We start from the raw sequence: 18,400 nt of genomic DNA on the forward strand, positions 1-18,400 counted from the left end.
AGTGTCATGCAAGCGATCGTTGCTACAACCACACATCCGTGTTCCTACGGCTGGCCTACCCTGATGCGCATAGCTCCACTGAAGAGAGGACGGATTTTCATAATATTGGGTGCAAAATCGATGGTATACCAGTTCTCAGTGGAAAAATTCTGCCTTGACCATGCACAACTCATTTAGGTGTGGTCAGTAGCTAAAAGTTTGAACAGTTCGCCTTTCAAGTCCGCGGTCAGCGCTGGTCCGGCGGAGTGATTTTTCACGCTACATCGCTGTCTTGCTAGAAAACCTACCTAGGCGGCGTTTGACATTCGGCTTCATTTTGTGGGCCCCGTAAAGTAAAGCAACGCCTTCGGAAACGCACTGTTCAAAAATGTCTTCTCTTTAACACTTTCACTACAGGCTTTCCAACAAAGGTGAACGCTGATAAGACACTCGAGTACTCCAGTCGAAGCCACACACCCGCGTGTCTTTATTGATCTGTAGAATCGCCTTCACGGTTTTTAAATTTATGCTACCATTTAGAAAAGTTCACTTTCTGATCGCTGGGACATTAGACCCACATGACAGCGCTGTCACGTAAATAAGGACCACACAAGACTGAAACCTTATAAGCGTTGTGTTGGTTTTAATGATGCATACCCGACTAATGCGGCCATGCACCAAGAATAAGGTTTAACATATTTATTTTGTGTGTAATGACTAGTGTTCTTTAGGATGTGGCTTGTTCAGGAACGTTGAGTCATTTTAGGAAACCAAAAATGCAGGGAATTCGGACTAGTGCAGTCTCTCCTAGGATCATGCTGGGATGGAAAAGGATGTTGCAAAATTGTACAAAATGTTCTCCTCCTTTTTTCTCGAGTCTGGCACAGATGTAAGACATGGTTTATTGTTAGTTCATATCCACACTCCTTGCATATTGGTTTGTCATCTTTCATAAGTATGAAGCTGTGTGTCATGTGTGGGTGTGTCTTTTGTGAAGATTACCTGAAATGTACTCCATGGTGTGTTTTTGATGACTGCATGATTTCCATTCCTCGATGACAGGTTTGACAAAGTTTAGTTTTTTGTTTATTTCAATGTTTATTTCAAGCTGTACAAACAGGCCATGGAGGCATGTTTGTACAGCTTGGTTAACGCGAGGCTTACTGAGGTCTATGCCAGGTTGCCTATCACATAACAGGGCCGCCTACGACCATATGCTAATGAGTATGTGTGAGATAACAGAGACATGAACTAAGGAATTAGTGATTAAGTTTGTAGCAAAGGGCATGTAAATGAATGGGAATCCACAGTGGGATCTGCTGACAAGAGCCATTAATGCTGGTGCATCATACCCTTACAGGTGGAGATTAGGTGCCTCCCTAACTTTTTGTATGCTCAAGGCTTTTCATTTTCTTCATTCTTCCAGGTGAGGAAGATGTGAAAATGATAGCATCAAGAATGCCCGAGACCATCGTTAACAAGGATGCTGATCTGAACAGCTTAAAAAATATTTCACAAAAGATGGCTGACTAGTAATGCTGGCAACAGTTGAAGCTAAGTGGAAAGGCATGAAATTGAAACGCAACAAATGCAGATATGTTGCGAGACAACCAGCCTGTGGTGTGCGACATCTGTCTCTGTTAGTTTCAAGTGATTGGCTAAAGCAGATGGGGCTTGTGGTTTTTTTTTTTTTTGTGAGAAGTGCAGTCTAGTAGCATAGATGCAACCTTGCCCATTAACAATTGGAGTGCAGTAAGTGCATTGCTTTTTTTTTTATAACATGTTAATTGTTTCCATGAAAATATCAGAACTTTCTTCCAAGAGGATGTTACTTACATGTGAATATAATGTGTAATAAAACTCGTTTTTTTTTGCTATGTACTTTTTCTTGTATACATTAGTTCTGTGAAGGAAATGTAATGGCATGCATTTTATTACTTGACCCCATTGTGCTGGCTCGGTAGTTAAAGTGCTTGGCTGCCGAACCCATGGACGCAGATTTGGTTCCAGCTACAGCAGAGGCATTTCAATAGAGGCAAAACAATAGGCTGTCATGCACTGTGCGGTGTCAGTGCATGTAAAAGAACACCACTTGGTCGAAATTGTACAGGAGGCCTCAGCTGTTGCGTCCCTCATAGTTGTTTTAGGATGCTAAACCACATATTATATATCACTCTGATTAAAATGCTATTCATGGTCAGTTAATCACACACAAAATGACCAAATTTTTCTGCAATGGACAGCAGCTGTTGTACAATTTTATTTTAGTCTTCATGAAGAATATCACACTGGCTCAACATGGCTTTCTGTAGACCCTTGATAAGTCACAATCCGACACCCAATTATGTACTTATCTATGGGCACCTGTGCATGCATGGAGGGGACCATTACTTTCCATTTGTCAACTGAAATGCATGATTCACATCATTCTTGTAATTCAACTGCCTACTATTTGAACTGTCTAGCAGTGATGCGAGTTTCAAAAGACTGCAATTAGCAAATTAATCCAAGCGGGAAACCATGCCAATAACTGCTTTGGTTTCATCTTTAACAACTGTTTGAGAACTACAATTAGCCAAATGTTGTGCAACATAGATGAGAGGTTCCAAAATCTAAGAAACAACACATCCTACATGTGGCATGTAGGGTTTCACATCCTAAAGTGACATATGTAGCTATGAAGAATACTGCAGTGGAGAGCTCTAGATAAATTGACTCCCTGGACTTTCCACTTTGCGTTGACATCTCGCAGGAAACAAATGCGTTTGCATTTAGCCTCCACCAAAGTGCGGCTGTTATCACTGGGATTAAATATCACGACCTTGGGGCAAGCAGCTGTACCTGTCGCTGAGATGTCGCAGTGTGTAACCTTTCTAGTATGACAGCTGTCACATGCATGGCAGATATACATGTTCAGCTTTGGACAGAGAAGTTTAAAAGTGTACCATTTGAGTTTGTCTAGCATCACAAAGCAAAAGAAATTAAGGAAAAAACTAAAAAAAAAGAACATAATACATTGAAAAAGCACCAGTTATTAACACATAAACCATATTTGTTCCTTTATTAATGATAAAGTGGCCTTCAACAATAGTACAAAGCTTGAACATTTAGGAAGATGCTATGTCAGGCAGCTGATATTTCCCAGAAGCCTGAACCATTTCACCTATAGTAATGCGTACCTCGACAGTGTGGGCTCGGCACTTATTTTTCTATCTAGTCCAACATGCAAAAACTGTATCATGTGCATTCCCAACAACTTCGTGCAAGGCCAGGTTAAAGTATTGCTATTTTTTTTTTCGAACCTTCAAGACGCACTAATGTAAAAATAGGCGTGTACTTTGTAGAAACACCAGATTTTCCGAGTTTTGAGCTCTGTAATCCATACGAGATGCAGCTCATGCTGCAAAACACACTTATCATCAATCAGTAGTGAACGGCTGCGTAGTCGTGCATTGGAGATCTGCAGGAGTAAACATTAAGTAACGTCACCACGGTTTACTTACAAAAGTGGCCATTGGTGGCTTAGCTGTATTTTAGTTTCTATACTTTTGTAATCTATAAAACTTCTACCATAGAAAAAGCCTGTGTTTCATTATTAGAACACAGTATTCATTGGTATAGACCAAGTTCATTTTGCAATCACTATTCCCTTAAGTTGTTCTCATTTAGATGTGGATAGATCAAGAAAGCTGTGCATACAGTACAGGCAGATGATAAGGGGGGAGGGGAAAAAACCGTAATGACATTCATGGTGAGCTTTATCATATTGATCGTATTTATATGCTGTGAGCAAGAACGTTCTGATGCATTCTAGCAATGCGAGGAGGAGAAAGCTGTCTTATTGAAAGGTCAGGACACTGATTGTGGGAAGGTGTTGCTGAGAGGTTTGCGATGAGCAGAGCCTGTTTAATTCATCAGCAAGCCTCACTGCACCATAATTACGATATGACATGAATGGCCAACACTGTTAAGTTGCGCTGACATATTCATGTGTTGTATGCATGCCCAGTGTAGGTCATTTTTGGTTGCTGAGTGGGCTTACACATATTTTTGATGTGATACCCAAAATGTGAGCTTTTTTTTTCCTTCTTTCGTGCAGACGTCCGTGCTTAGGCTACACGACCACATCTCTTGCATATACTCCGGTCGACAGCTGGCAGAGATGCCCGTTTAGGTAACTTTTGGGTCGTCGAACATCGGACCTTCACATTCGGATGAATCCACTGTCAACTGGTTACAGGAGAATGATTCTCTCCTTGCGCCTCCAGGAGAGAAACCTAGCACATCTAATCTGACCCCTTTCCTGGCACCTACACGCCCTTTTTTTTTTGTTGACCAAAGGTGTTGCCGTATATATGAAATAAATAATTGAAGCAACAAATAAAACTCAGCAATCTGCAAAATATGCTTGCACATTTAATGCTATTACATTTAACCTAGCGACCACATTTCGTGACATTCTGTGAATTGCAGTGCATGTCTGCTAATTATTGCGATTGCTGTATGTGCTGTACCAGTGTACCCGGGCAGCTGTTTTCCCTCTTTGTGGTGAAGTTGCCAGTCTTCTCTTGGAGCAAAGATTGTGTTACCTCAGAATATTTTCTCACATGCATCAGTGCATACTTTGCTTGAATACTAAAGTGCACCCTTTTAAAGGGACACTGAGGAGAACTCCATTGAATCATTGGTCTCGGTAAATATTTGATTATTTCTCTCGTTATGGCTGTGTTGTCTGGCAGCAATTGTGGCATATAATATTTATTGGTGAGAAAATTTAAATTGAAGCCTTCCCATGAGTCAATTCATGATGACCTTGCTGAAAAGGACGTGTCACTGCCACATTAGAGTGGCTCATGACACAATATATCTTGCAGTAATCTGCACCAAAACTTCTGTGTGGAAGCATGCATTTTACTTGCAAAATTAGCCGGTAATGGCAGCATCTTTGTTCTGTTTCTTGGTCTTTCCATCCTTTTAAAACTTCTGCTTTCATTTTAAGTGGTCTCTTTAATGGTTTGTGGGGTTTAACGTTCCAAAGCGACTCGTGTGGTCTCTTTATTAGAACACTGTATCTTAGCGATACAGGAAAACTGCTTTCCATCCTCCTTAGTGTCCCTTCAAAGGAATCCGACAATAAAACAATTCACAATAAGCATTTCAATATGAATTGCAATTTGCCTGCTTTGCGCCTGTTGCTACTAGGAGCTTGTTTTACTTCACAAAAGGAGCTTTGTTTAACAAAATAAATACAGTGTAAATTTCACTGGATGACTAAGTAACCATATTAACAACTCCCTCTTGTGTAAACTCACTGAACACCTCAAATGTGTTTCGTCAGCACTTCATTACCTCTGGGCTGCCATGAATGGCAGCTATGGCATGTGGTTTTTATGGTAGGCAACCACCTTGGCAGGAATGTTGCTTTGTGAGCTGCGTCGATAAGTGTCTGCCCAAGACTTGGACATCACTTAGGAATATGCACGGTCAGCAGTGGGACTGTGTACATTGGACATGTGTTGGGAGTCACTTTTTCAGAATTGCAGCGTTGGAACCAAGGACCATATGGCATTACCTTGGCCTGCATGCTTGACAACACAACAAAAACAGGACATAACTCCACCTAACTGATAGGATTAAAATCTCCATGCAGGCCTTGTGCTCAACACATCACTAAAGGCAACAAGCACTGTTTGCCATGTCAGTCACAGCAATGGTTCTAGCAAAACTACTTTCACTGTGTAGTGTTTAATATTTTTAACAGTGCAAATTTACGCAGTTTTGTTACTCTAGCAATGATTTATGTCCATATACCTTTTTTATTCCATAGCTGCAGTTGGCTATCATGACATATGGAGTACTTTGTGACCACCCGAGGGTATTGTATGTCGTGACATCGAGATGCATGTGTGTATTTTGACACTACACAACCAATATGCAGTTCGCAATAAATGTTCCGTCTTGCGCTGCCAAGCAGAATGCTTAAATCTTTGAAGATGCAACATATCATTAACATGATTGTGTGAAACAATATGAAGGGATATGAGTCCATATCTTTGCAGCTTTCACAGCTGGCCTGTTTTCCCTAAGGCAGAGGAAATAATTACTTGGCAAACTTTGTTTTTGCCGCATGCTGCAACTAGTCGCAAGGGCAATGACTGGACAAAGATGGAATCACGAAAGCAGCACTGTTTAGTTATTGTTTTGACACGTCTACATGCTCGTCTACAATGATAAGCACAACAGGGCAAGTAGAAATAACATCGATCAAATAGGATGTTGTGGGATGCTTTCTGGGAAAAAAAAAAAAAAACTACAGGAATTCGACACAAGAACTATCTAGAGCTAGAGCAGCTGGAAGATAAATACTGTGCAAAAATACCAGGACTTTCACAGCTTGCGCTTCGAGCCTTCAACTTTAGGAGCAAAACTAGAGGCAGGACAGCGTCGGGAGATGTGGAGAGCATTTTTTCTTTGCGCGGGCGGTCTACCTCCCGGGACTCCTAAGTACAGAAGTTTACTTGAAAATATACCTGGGTTCCAGGGTTGCATGACTAGTCCAGTAGGCCGGCAGCGAGTCGCTTGAGAGCTGTGATGAATAGCTGGCCTTCCCGGTTGAGGTTCTATTTCCCGGTTAGTCCCGGGCTGGCTACCGCACCGGAGCTTCATAATAGATTAGCTGTGCCAAGCTGCCTGCATCAATTGGACACCGAATTCCGTGTTTGTACATCCGATAAAGGCAACGAAAATGGCAAAACAATTGCCCTGCGGATACACTAACCAACCTCTTGAAATCCAGGATAGAGAAGCAATTTCGTACAAATTACAGGTCTTTTTATACTGGTATTTCGAGGTGATTAAAGTTTACCACTGCTCCTAAATAGTGGTGTCGAAGTCGAGGACAACGATAAAAATGACAACGAGATTCCATTCAACTACGCACTCGATCGGAGACGAGTTTTTCACATCCCATGTGTCGCGTTACTTGCGCTGTACACCTCAGTACAATTGTATACGTACTTTCGGATGATTCAAAGGCAGTGACTCGTATAAATTTCGGGAAATGCAAGTAAGTACATGGAATGCTGACCACACCAGTTACTTGCAACATACTGCAGGCATGTTCCAACGACAAGGGCGGGCTGACAGGCTTGCGAACTAGCGTCGCAGAGTCCACAGGTCGGAGACGATGCTATCACAGCATGCCGCTTGACGAACAGCAGTACGCGAGGCTGAGCTCAAGGAGTATTACAACAAGTGGAAAGGAACACCTGGGAACACGGCCACACACAGCCACTCGGCTACGATATTCAAACTACGATGCCAAGAATCCTGTCCGCCACCATCGCCACAGTCAAGTCCGGCTTGTGAGCGATCTGGCCTGGTGCGCCTTGGGTGCGCTGCAGCTTTGGCCGTACATGTGGCGTCATCTGGGAGGCGCCGTCGAGAAAGGCGGCTGTCTGGATCCGCAGCAGTGGGCAGCGTGTATACGCTGTGTTCCGATTTGTTCCTGGTTCCCCGTAAGAATAAAAAAATAAACGCCGACTGAAACAAGAGCCTCTACTTGCTGTTGTCTTTATGGTCATTTCCAACCTGATATCGCACCCATTGCTTTTCGTTTCGGCTGCGCATTTCCCATGTTTTTTTTCAGGACTGCGCGCTAGGTTTCTTTCAAACATGCGCACGACCGATCGCTTGGTTGTATCGAGTGCGCGGCATGCGAGAAACAAAAAAACGGGGTAGTGCTTTTTTTTTTTTTCTGGACTCAGCTGAAGCCCTAAGAGTTGTACTATGCGTGCAGGCTTGGAACCAGTGCTCGGCACGTCTTCGGACACGGCCTGTGTGTTGTAGAGAGCTCGCAGTCTTCCTGCCCAGCGGGATGTTTTTTTTTTTTTTTTGTTTTTTTTTAATGACTTCGTAATTATAGTTCCCAGCTGTTCTCGGCGCTCGTTTTTGGGAAGACTAGCCTGAAGCGACATCGAGAGCGAAGCACATTGCAGGAGTGCACGCTCTTGCCACGCGTTCACGGCTCTCCGCAAAGAGAAATCCTCCTTTGAGACTTACAGCTTGATTTACTGCTGTGTTTATGGGTTCCTTAATAGTTATCAAAAAACCGCCGGGAAGCAACCGAAAATCAAAGTGTTTTCGGTTTCCGTGGAAATCATACGAGAGGGATGCGACTCATCAGTAACAGAGGTCCCCGACCTTGCAGATGCAACTGGCCTCGGTGATATTGCGTGGGTTAATTTGCCAAAAACTACATTAAGAAAAACAAACGAATTACACATGTGGTGAAGAGATGCCGAAAGGGCTGAATAAAACTAACCTCCAAACTGACGTCGTAGAAGGCATGCATTTTCCGAAGATATCCGAGGGCCCCTCTGCACTGTGAAGTTCCTCGCGCACTCCACACACGTGCTGGCTTCGTACAGTTTCTGACCGCGCACCAAGCAGTTATTCTTAAAATATGTCTCAACATTCTAGGATCGCCACCTCAGAACAGCACGCGCTGCGGAGCTTGCTCATCTATGCCTGTTTTTCTGCGCACTGCACCGTCAAAAGTCACCTCTCGTTTCGACGCACCGAGTAGAAAATGAAAATTACGGCAGAACTGCCAAGTGGCGAAAAAGCACGTGCACACATGGCCCGGCGCCTTAGGGCACATCTCCAGATACAACCTGGGCTCGTCCTGTCCTGCGAAAGAGCTTGCTTTTTTTTCTTTTTTTTTTTTGAAGAGCGATTCCATTGACTGATGGTGCCCAGCTTTACTCGGCTCTCGGTTCGGGGGAGTCGAACATATGCCGTCTACACATGCACTGCCACCGATCGAGGGGAAAAGCCAGTGGCGCGCATTGCACACTGGCTTAGTTTTTGTTTTATTGATCTACTTACTTTCAAACTGCCAAATCCCGCGGATTTCAAATTCGTACTTCAAAAAGAAAAAAAAAAACGAAGAGCCGCCGGCAGAAGCGATCGCGCGCCGACGATGCGCTGCGCCCCAAGCGCCGGCGGCCTTCTACCAGACGACATAAACGAGAAGCGGCTTTCTTTGCTTTGATTTAGTTTTCAACACAAACACATGGTACACATGTCTCTTACGTGCGCATGTGGCACGAGGCAGGAAATGGCCGAAGAAAGCTTCGTTCTAACAAGTTTGCTGTCGAGAAGCGTAGACTTCGCGTTCACTCCGCCGCCTCCGACGAGCAGACGTACCACATACGGGTGCGCCGGCGGGAGATGGCGCCACTTGTTCCGGAGCAGTGGCGCCTCCACACCAGCGCACTAGGCCGTAGAAACGGCTATAGTGAACTAGAATACTACAGAAACGGCGACGAGAAACGGCAGACATTTTACAAACAAAACATAAAATAAGTTTTACGTCACGTCCGGCAAGTTATTTCCCAAGCATCCTTGGCCGACCATTTACGTGTGGCCGACGTTCGGAAAATGGTCGGGAGCCTACTTAGTCGGCTAGTAAACCACGGCAAGCGGTCGGCCCGGAGGTAGCCGCTAGCCATTTCGGCAAGTAGTTCGCAGCGGGCTTTGGCCCGACTTTTTGGCCGGACTAAATGCCGGGCACGGCGCCAGGTTAATGGCAAGAGTGCGGCAATGCGTCGGCCCGACTGTTGAGGCGGTACATTGAAAAAAGGTTATGAAGAGCATGACTGCTACTTTTTTTTTTAAATTTGCCTGTTACTCGGCTTTGGTTTTTCGCGATGTTATGTAATTTGCGCTTAGTATGGAACAAAATGATACATGCTATTTATTCTAAATGTTTCGTTACATTAATTAATGCTATTGTTTGTTTAACTTGTCGCTCACATTTTTAGTGAACCTTACAGCTGTTAGTAAAATTATTTACCGAGTTCTGATAAACAGCACGCCACAAGGTGACCGCGATTTCATGTGTAGATCATGTCATTATACATTATACTGTTTGCTTATTACGAAGCGCAGCTGTAGGTGATGTAACATCAGTTATATTTTTAGCGCACAAGCTCCCGTACACCCCATTTAGCCCGTATCACTCACTGAAATTCGCTATATGGCAGCTGGGCACTTGAGTAGACGCAACTTCGCATTGTAAGGGAGGAGAAGGCTATTGTGTAAAATAAAAGAAGCGGACAGAAGAGAAAAAGCACACGGGGGGCAGAAATTATGCGTAGGGCACTGGCAAGCCTTGGCCGCGGCGAACGCTCCAGCAGGCAAGCAGAGACAAATTCTAAAAACACTACTTCGCAGCAGGAGAAGAGAAATGCGTACACGGAGGGAGACTCGGACGAAACAAAACCGACCTCACGCTCAGACGTTTCGAAGGAAGGGCGGAAAAGAGGGGGAAAATGGGAAGGGCGGGGCAACTGTGTCACCCCCGCAGCTCGAAAGTTGGTGGCGAGCGTTCCTGACTGGGCGAGAGAAGAAATGTATACACGCCGACTTTGAAGAGAGCATGCAGTTTTGTGGTATTTGTATACTATTTTTGAAGGAGCTCTTTTCGAACAAAGTTGTCTTACGATCAAATACATGAAGAAAAAAAAACGAAGGAAAATGATTATTGTCCAGGTTATTAATCGCATACTGTTTTTCTCAAAACAGTCTGGTAAAGCTAAGAGCCGCGAGAAAACAGGCCAGCGTCCTTGTCATTTGGTTTTGTTTATTTGCGTGTGGCCCATTCATCCTCTTTTACGACCTGCCGGGGTGGGACGGGCGGCTCTTTTCATTTTTTTTTTTTTTCGGAAGTCGGAGGGGCGCATTTTCGCAGCGAGCGGTCCGATTCTACACCGGAAACTAACCCCCTCTCCTCCCCCGCTTCTTGTCAACAGTTCTTGGAAGACTCGGCAGCTTGTGCTCGTGGGTGCGTGCGTGCTTTCAAGTTCGTTGCAGAAGTGTAGAGCGCGACCAAGAGACGATCTCGAGCGCGCGAGGACGCTGTACGTGCGAACGAAATGTTGGAAATGCAAGCGCGTTTTCCAAAGTTGCGCGTTATTAGTTAAAATTACAAGACAGTCAACTTTGTTACCTTCAATAACTAGGCGCTGGACAACCAGACCTCTTTTTCATTCGCATTTATATATTGTCAGGACAAGTGACTGTAATAGTTTTCAACCGCTGTATCCTTTCAGTAACTCCGCCAAGCCATCCTGAAGTAACGCGCTCCTCCGGCGCGTTTGGACAAAAAAAAATCGAAGATGCTCCGCTTTTTCTGTTTTTCTGTTTGTTTGTTTTTTCCTTTTTTCTTTTTGCTCAATAATGGGAGTGTGGTTTCATAGGAACGATACAGTTGATTTTTATTTATTTTATTAGTATTTCGCTTTTGTTTTACAGATTGTTTTGAATTATGGCTTCTATATTTTCTTGCTTGTTACTGTCCACTCCTGGTCCGCGAGAGACATATTTTCTCAACGCATCCTGCATATCAATATGAGTTTGAGACCCCTATGTTATACAGAGTGATTGAAAATTAATAATATTTATTGAGAGCTACACGAGGTACGCGCAATAAAAGAAGCTAATTGAAAAGAATTCTTTCCTGAAGCAGCTGCCGCAATTTCGGGTTTTTGTTGTGGCTTCAGACTAATAATATGGAGAACTTTTAGTTTTAAGGCGTGAACATGTATCGGAAGGGATTAAAGCGAATTATCTGTCGTACGTACTAAGCCGAGAGATCGCTTGTAGAATAGCCCTGCATGTGGAAGGAATGCTGCATAGGTCCAGAAACTTAAGACTTCTGCTTGAAAAGTACCGGGATAAGAGAGTAGAAACGATCATGACGTCATAGGCGTGAACTTCAACCATTTACTTAGCAGGGAACCAAAGAAATCTTATTGATAAACATGGAAATAGCAAAGCACACTGGGACAATAAATAATGTTTCAGTAAAACAGCAAACAGTACCGAACATATAAGGTAGCGGCAAGAAATATATAATGCAGTGAGTTTCTGGTCACACGTTGTATATCAATAATGCGCAGCTGCAACAGGACTCCCTCGGGAGCTCTGACCACCTAACAAATTTCCAGACAGTCGATTGCTCGATCCTTTGTGCTCACACATATACGCGTGAGCCGCAGGCTTGCGTCTTTCAAGACAAGAACCGAGTTCAAATCACTTCGATGTACAAGTGACCTTCCTGAGTTTGATGTGCCGCGTCAACAACCTCCGGATAAAGCTTTGCTCTCCAAGAGCTAACAGATGGCTATATCTAGGTGAGACGCACTAGCATGGGGAACAGTAGACAACGGGGTCACCGAAAGAATACGATCGACCGCGTTCCTATTCTGCTAAATGATCAATCCCACGGACTTCACTACACGTTGTTCGAACGCTTCGCGCGGCCTTCCACTGTGCGACGAAAAAGCTCACGGCGCTAGCAGCGGAATGTCCAAGCTGCGACACAGTCCTTAAGGACACGTGTGTGAGACTCGACCTGACCAAAGTTGATACAGTGCAGATCAATATGCCAGCTGTAAAGCCTGTTTAATTTGGTGGGGATCGAGTACGCCACACTCAGTGCGCCACCGAAAGTCTCTTACAGCATGCGGGAGATTGGGTGCAACAGGCGTCTCCCACTTCGCATACCTTTGGCACATATGTGTAGGGGCGCAGAATAGCAGAGCACTTCGCAGAGATTAGATACTGCTATGGCTATCCATGCTCCGTCTACGAACATCTCCTCTAACTATGCGAACACGTGCGCCTGCTTCCCCTGACCATGCACTACAAACATCTGCCTTCTACTTCCAAGCCAGTATAAAAGTTAAGGCCGCCCAACGTAACCTATGTGATCCACTAACTCGGATACCCAATAGCGCACAACAAAGGGCATAATGAAGACAAGGCGGAACCCAAATAGGCGCCACCACCTAGCTATAGTGAAAATATAATCAAAGTAGATTGACTTTGCAAGAGGAATACACAAGAAAACACGTGCTAAGCCATGCAGGGTCGTATCATTGGGAGGCTGGATCAATAAACAATCAAGGAACACAGATGTGGGAAAGTTGGCACCTGTGTGCACTAGGCTTTATCAGAAGTATCGCGCATACGTTAATTAGCTATAACTTTAGGATGAACAAGATGTCCGAGATTATTGAGTTAATATCTATCCCTAGTGTGACTATTGTGACTCATGCACGTACGCACGCACGCACTTACGCACGTCTGCAGTCGCACAGAGTAAATTGTTCCACGACCTTACACAGTGGTACGATGGAATAGTTAATAATAATTGAAAGAAGGAAATAAAAATTAGGGGGACGCTCAAGCTTCCCCTTAACGTTTGACGGGATACAACGCCTTCTCATTCTTCTCTCTATCTCTCTATTTCGGTGGACAACCGCAGTTAATTGCAAATTGGTTATAGGAAAGTAAAGGCGCAGCATCTGTCACAGATCCCGGTGGGAACCTGGACCGCATCTGCATATTTACTACCACATTCCGAATATTTCAGACAAAACTCGACGATACTCAAGCGAAAACCGGGTTACGAGGTGGCTTTTGGACCAAATGAGCTGTAACGCTTCGCATATATATGCTGCACTCTCGATAGACGAAACTCGGGTATATTGCCGACATGAGGATAAATGGAACAGCTTGGGACAAATATTTGCCCGCCTCAGTTAAAACACGGGGATTAGGAAAGCTTTATTCCTTATATATCAATATGCCGAGGCCGACTGTGTTTATCCAGAACACAAATGTGGTCCTGATAGTTTTCAAATAAAAATGAAAGGCACGCAAAGAGCCGATCGCCCGGACGATTCGCCTGTCGAACGTAACTTCCTGCGAACACAAGCATTGTGCAAAAAGTAACATTTGGTTCTTTTGAGAAAATTCAAAGGGATTGCGTTTTGAGAATCCCGCGCAACATGACGAGGATCGATCGGTTCCTGCACCAGTGGCGGTCTACATTGTTAAATTCTTCAACGTCAGCCTCACACGCAGAAATATGGTATGAAATGCCAGAATATATATAAAGTTCCTCGAATCCCCTTTTCCCCAGCCGCGTATTCACTGCTGCTATAATATATCATTAAATAACATTGTCCATATCAAAGTAAAGTCTCCTGCAATACCGCAGGTTTCCCCTCTACATTCCATGAGGCAGTCGGCTTAGCAGGAGAAGTTTGTATGTACAAACTGAAATAAAGATTGATTGATTGATTGATTGAAAGTGGAAAATTCGTATCATTGAAACAGCTATTTTTATGCAACATTGAGTTATACCGCGTGCATGATATATATTGACACTATATCATTTGAGCCTGCTGATAGAAATATACATTGCGCAACAGGAGGTGAAATTAACTGTTATTTATACATATTTTGAAATAACGCTTTAACCGCGCGCTAATTGAGCCGCGGCGGGTATGGTACACTCTGTGGTTGATCGCGAGTTGTCATGAACTTATGCTTGAATTTGTGAACTGGTAGGCGCTGATTGTCTGTTTGAAGCATACTTAGTATTAAGTGCCTAAGATTTGCGCGGTAACTGCTATGAACCTACGAATGTAATTGTCCATTTTTTTTTATGGTTAAATGGTAACCTCTGAATTTAAACAACCTCATCATAAAGTTAACCTATAACATAACTCTAAGCAAACCCACGGTAAACCGAAGAGATCACGTGCCTTTAAGGTTTATATGTTAACCGTCAATTACTTTTGCCAGTGCCCTCGAAACCTATCAATCCTAAACGCCCTTAAATTCGTTTCGCAGCCTCCGTGAGTTTACATTTCGTACGGGGTCAAGAAAAGAGGCGGCGAGCTTTTATGAGCTTTCATCCGGATCCGGTGCACTTCGCCCTGCGACCTTCTACTGATTTTCATGCATCCCTAGAACAAATGGACAAAATATATTTTTGTCAGAAACTTGCAGCAGTTACTATGTGATTCAATCGTTATTTACCAGCTTGAGCTCGAAGTCACGGGCTTTAGTCGAGCTGCAGAAGCCGCATTATGATGGAAACCAAACGCGAAAACGGAAATGTGGTTTGCGATTAATATGACAGCCCGAGGGACTCTAAATAACCCACGTACTGCTTTGGGAAGTATAAATCCGCATGGACTATGTAATCTCTGCAAAAGCACTCATAATATACAGTGTTCAGCAACTTAACCGTCTTGGAAAAGTTTCCAAGACGGTTCCGATAAAGTTACTGAACACTATATACGTAGCCAGGTCTTGCTATTTTGGCTAAATGAAGCTGCAGGTGTTCTACTGCCCCACACTTGGTTTATGTGGAAGATATTCGGTTAAAAGAACATTACATACATTCACTCCAAGCCATATTTTTTTCATGCAAAGAACTACAGCCGCTGGTATCAAGACGGGGGTTCTACAGAAGCCGTAGAAAAAAGAAAAGAAAAGAAAAGAAACTACCTCGACGCTTCTTGAACGACGAGGGAGGGGGGGGGGGGGGGGGAGGGGGAGTACGTGAAAAAGAAAGAAAACTGCTTCTCGCTGCGCGGGACCCGCTGCCCCCCATCGGCCCATCTCTTTTCCTTGCGGCAAAGCGGAAAGAACCACGGGGAGGCGAAAGGCATCGAGGCACCCTACCGCGGGGGGCGACAGGAATGCCGAAGCAGAGAGAGATAGCGCGAAAAAAAAAAAAAAAAAAAAAAAAAAAGAATTGCATGCACCGCACACAGGGAGATTCTCGCTGCTTTTTGCAGCTTCTCTCCCCCTCTCCTCCCTTCTTGAGGTCACATGTCCAAATGGCGGGAAAACACATCCCGCGCGAGCTAAGATGCGCGGCCGCGGCGTCACTCAGTCGACGGCCAGCCTCCGTGTGGGCGCGATGCGTACTGCCTAATCTTATCGTCCGCTTTTATTTCGCGCAAATTCAATCTGTCTCAACCTCCTGGTGCAGTCAGCGTTTGAAAAGAACAGCCCATATATGCAGCTGATGATTGCAGCCGCTTGTACAGATTCTTCGTGCCGAAGTTCACCAAAACATGCGTAAGTACATGATCTTTCGGTCTTGATCAGAGGAGCTCTTTGCTAGATTCGATATTATACTGAACATAATAATGTATTGTTTTGGAGCATATGTTCGTCTTGTTATATACCCCTTGCATCTTTCTTCATATATATATATAATTGGTGTGGGCGCTGATCGCGCAGGAAGACTTGCTGAGCCGTTTGGAAACAAGGCTGCGGCTGGCTGCGGTGGCAGAATTGGCTCATTTTGCAGTCTGGGTCCTTCGGTATCTCCTGCCCCAAAATGCTCGCCTTTTAACATGGAGGGACACTCACTATACCGATCAGGTAAGTCCAATTAGCACATATTTTGTTCGATACGACAATATACTGCAACTGTTTCTGGAGCGCGTATATATATGCGCATCTTGTTACTACGTGCATTTTTTTTTTTTTTTTTATAATCGATGTGTGCGCATTTCGCTCTGATTGCGCAGGAAGACGTGCTGAGCCGACTTGGAAACGATGCTGTGGCGGTGGAATTAGCTCTTTTCGCTGCAGTCCGAGGTCCGATCTCCTCTGCCCCAAAACGCCCGTCTTTCACTTCATATCGAAGTGCATGCACTGACATGTATACCCATCAGGTAAGTCAAATTAGCGCTGATTTTCTTCTATACGATAATGAACTGCAACTAATTATGTATTGTTTTGAGACTTATGCGCATCTTGTTACTGTAAATGCATATTTTGTAATTGGTATGCGCGCCTTGCGCTGATCGTGCAGGGAGGCGATATCAGCTGATCTGGAAACTGGCTGCGACAGTGGAAGCTCGTTTCGCCGAAGCCCGAAGTCCTTGGTCTCCTCTACACTAAAACGCTGGCCTTTCACTTCTTTATGGCGGTGCACTTGCCGGACAGGTATTAGCGCTGATTTTGTTTGAAAAATTCGATTATCCGACTCACATCGATGGGACGCATGCAACCCAGTTAAATGTCAAATGCTATCACTGATATAAATATTGCAGCACCCCTCGCCATAGGAGCGATCAGAAGCTGTACAAGCATCATCGCTGCTGCCAAGCAAGCTCGTGCCAGGACTGAGTACAATGTTTATGCCGTGTTTATTATTATTATTATTATTATTTTTTTTTGTTTTTTTTTGCTGCTGTAATGATGTCTATACGTGAAAATTGATGATTGAGTGATGCGGTATGCTGGCAAGGTAAGTCAGCCAGTGCGTTCATTTTGTGGATTTTGGAATTATATATGTGATGCACACAGATCTGAGCCGTTTCACATTGATTTTGCTCTGTGCGCTTGCTTTCTGGGCAAGCAGTTGTATTTTCATCGTGCGGATTATTTCCTGGTGCTTACATGCTCATGAGGTGTTCAGCTAACCTGTTTCAAGCTTTAAAAATTTACAACGGGTTCTATAAGCTTCTAAGAGTTGGGCTGTCTAAATAGCCGAATTTTTAAAATAATGCTCGGTTGTTAAATAACGAAAATAAATCAGATGACTTATCGTTAAATATCCGGTCGCTTTTGCTGTAAAAGTTCCATCTAGTTTGAGAAAATTAAGCTGTATTCTACGGAATAAACTTATTGTAGGTTTCATGTAAATATCGCGGAAACTGTTTGTTCAGCCGCGTTGGAATCCCTCATACGCGCTCTATGACAAGCGCGGACACTTGGTTTTGCTAGAATTATTAAATTGCAGCATTAGCATTCAAGAACGCGCTTCGGGAGGATAAGGTTTGACTGCGCTACGGTTTCAAATTGCAACATCATGACTCCAGCAAAACGAAGTGATCGCGCCTTTTTCGCGGATTCACGGATCCTGATTACCTATTGCGGCTTTGCGCTAATGCGTTTTCAGTAGGGTCGCATGAAGTCAAGCACATAAAATATATTGATGTGATAGGCAGTTGGTGGCAGTGAGCAGACATTATTTTTTCTACCTTTCACCCTATATTTGCCTGCAATGTAAAAGTCTAGGCGAAAAGGAAATATTTCATTAAAACACTTGTCTTCGTACAGCTGACCAAGATGGAACCTGCCGCAGATCCGACCAGTCGCAGACATCAAGTGATCGACAGGCTGCCAAAAGAAGGGGACCAAGCCTCAAGCCCATCTTCCATATGTGGCACACGCGCAGTCATATATCCACGCTTATTAAAAAGCAAATCGCGAGCTTTTTCTGAACGCTGACAAATAAATTTTTCACCAAATACTGCAGCTTTTGTTTCTTCATGGCATCAGAAAAGCTACTGCTTTTCTTGATGCATTTGTATGTGCTACCCCGTTATATATGCATGGCCCACGATATATTAAATGCATGGCATGATACCTGCACGAGGGGCGATGCCGGCCACTAACCGGCGTCGGGAAGCAACCGGCCGACGTATGGTCTTTCGTCAGCAAAATGCTAGGGCAGACGAGCGGCCGACCATTCAGTAACGCTGGCAGACGGCAGGCCCACGTGCGGCAGGTGGTCGGTCACGTCGGG

General features: G+C 44.2%; 1 protein-coding gene across 3 annotated transcripts; it reads left to right on the top strand.

The window, feature by feature from the left end:
- The first annotated feature begins 15,396 nt into the window (after positions 1-15,396).
- On the top strand, positions 15,397-18,131 carry LOC146183655 (uncharacterized). Of its 3 annotated transcripts, none has more exons than XR_014708789.1 (5): positions 15,397-15,933; positions 16,099-16,242; positions 16,392-16,538; positions 16,679-16,812; positions 17,932-18,131. XR_014708789.1 is itself a non-coding variant. In XM_084609177.1 (4 exons), exons 1-4 carry the CDS (start codon positions 15,930-15,932, stop codon positions 16,694-16,696), a joined length of 309 nt encoding a protein of 102 aa, XP_084465303.1. In that variant the 5' UTR covers positions 15,397-15,929; the 3' UTR covers positions 16,697-17,027. The 3 variants fall into 3 exon arrangements, 1 of the variants encoding a protein (XP_084465303.1); XR_014708788.1 differs by having other exon boundaries at positions 16,103-16,242; XM_084609177.1 differs by lacking the exon at positions 17,932-18,131 and having other exon boundaries at positions 16,103-16,242; positions 16,679-17,027.
- The last annotated feature ends 269 nt before the right edge of the window (positions 18,132-18,400 follow it).

Source organism: Amblyomma maculatum, chromosome 7 (assembly GCF_055883805.1).
Source record: "Amblyomma maculatum isolate TAMU_Amacu chromosome 7, ASM5588380v1, whole genome shotgun sequence".
In the NCBI taxonomy this organism is placed as follows: domain Eukaryota; kingdom Metazoa; phylum Arthropoda; class Arachnida; order Ixodida; family Ixodidae; genus Amblyomma; species Amblyomma maculatum.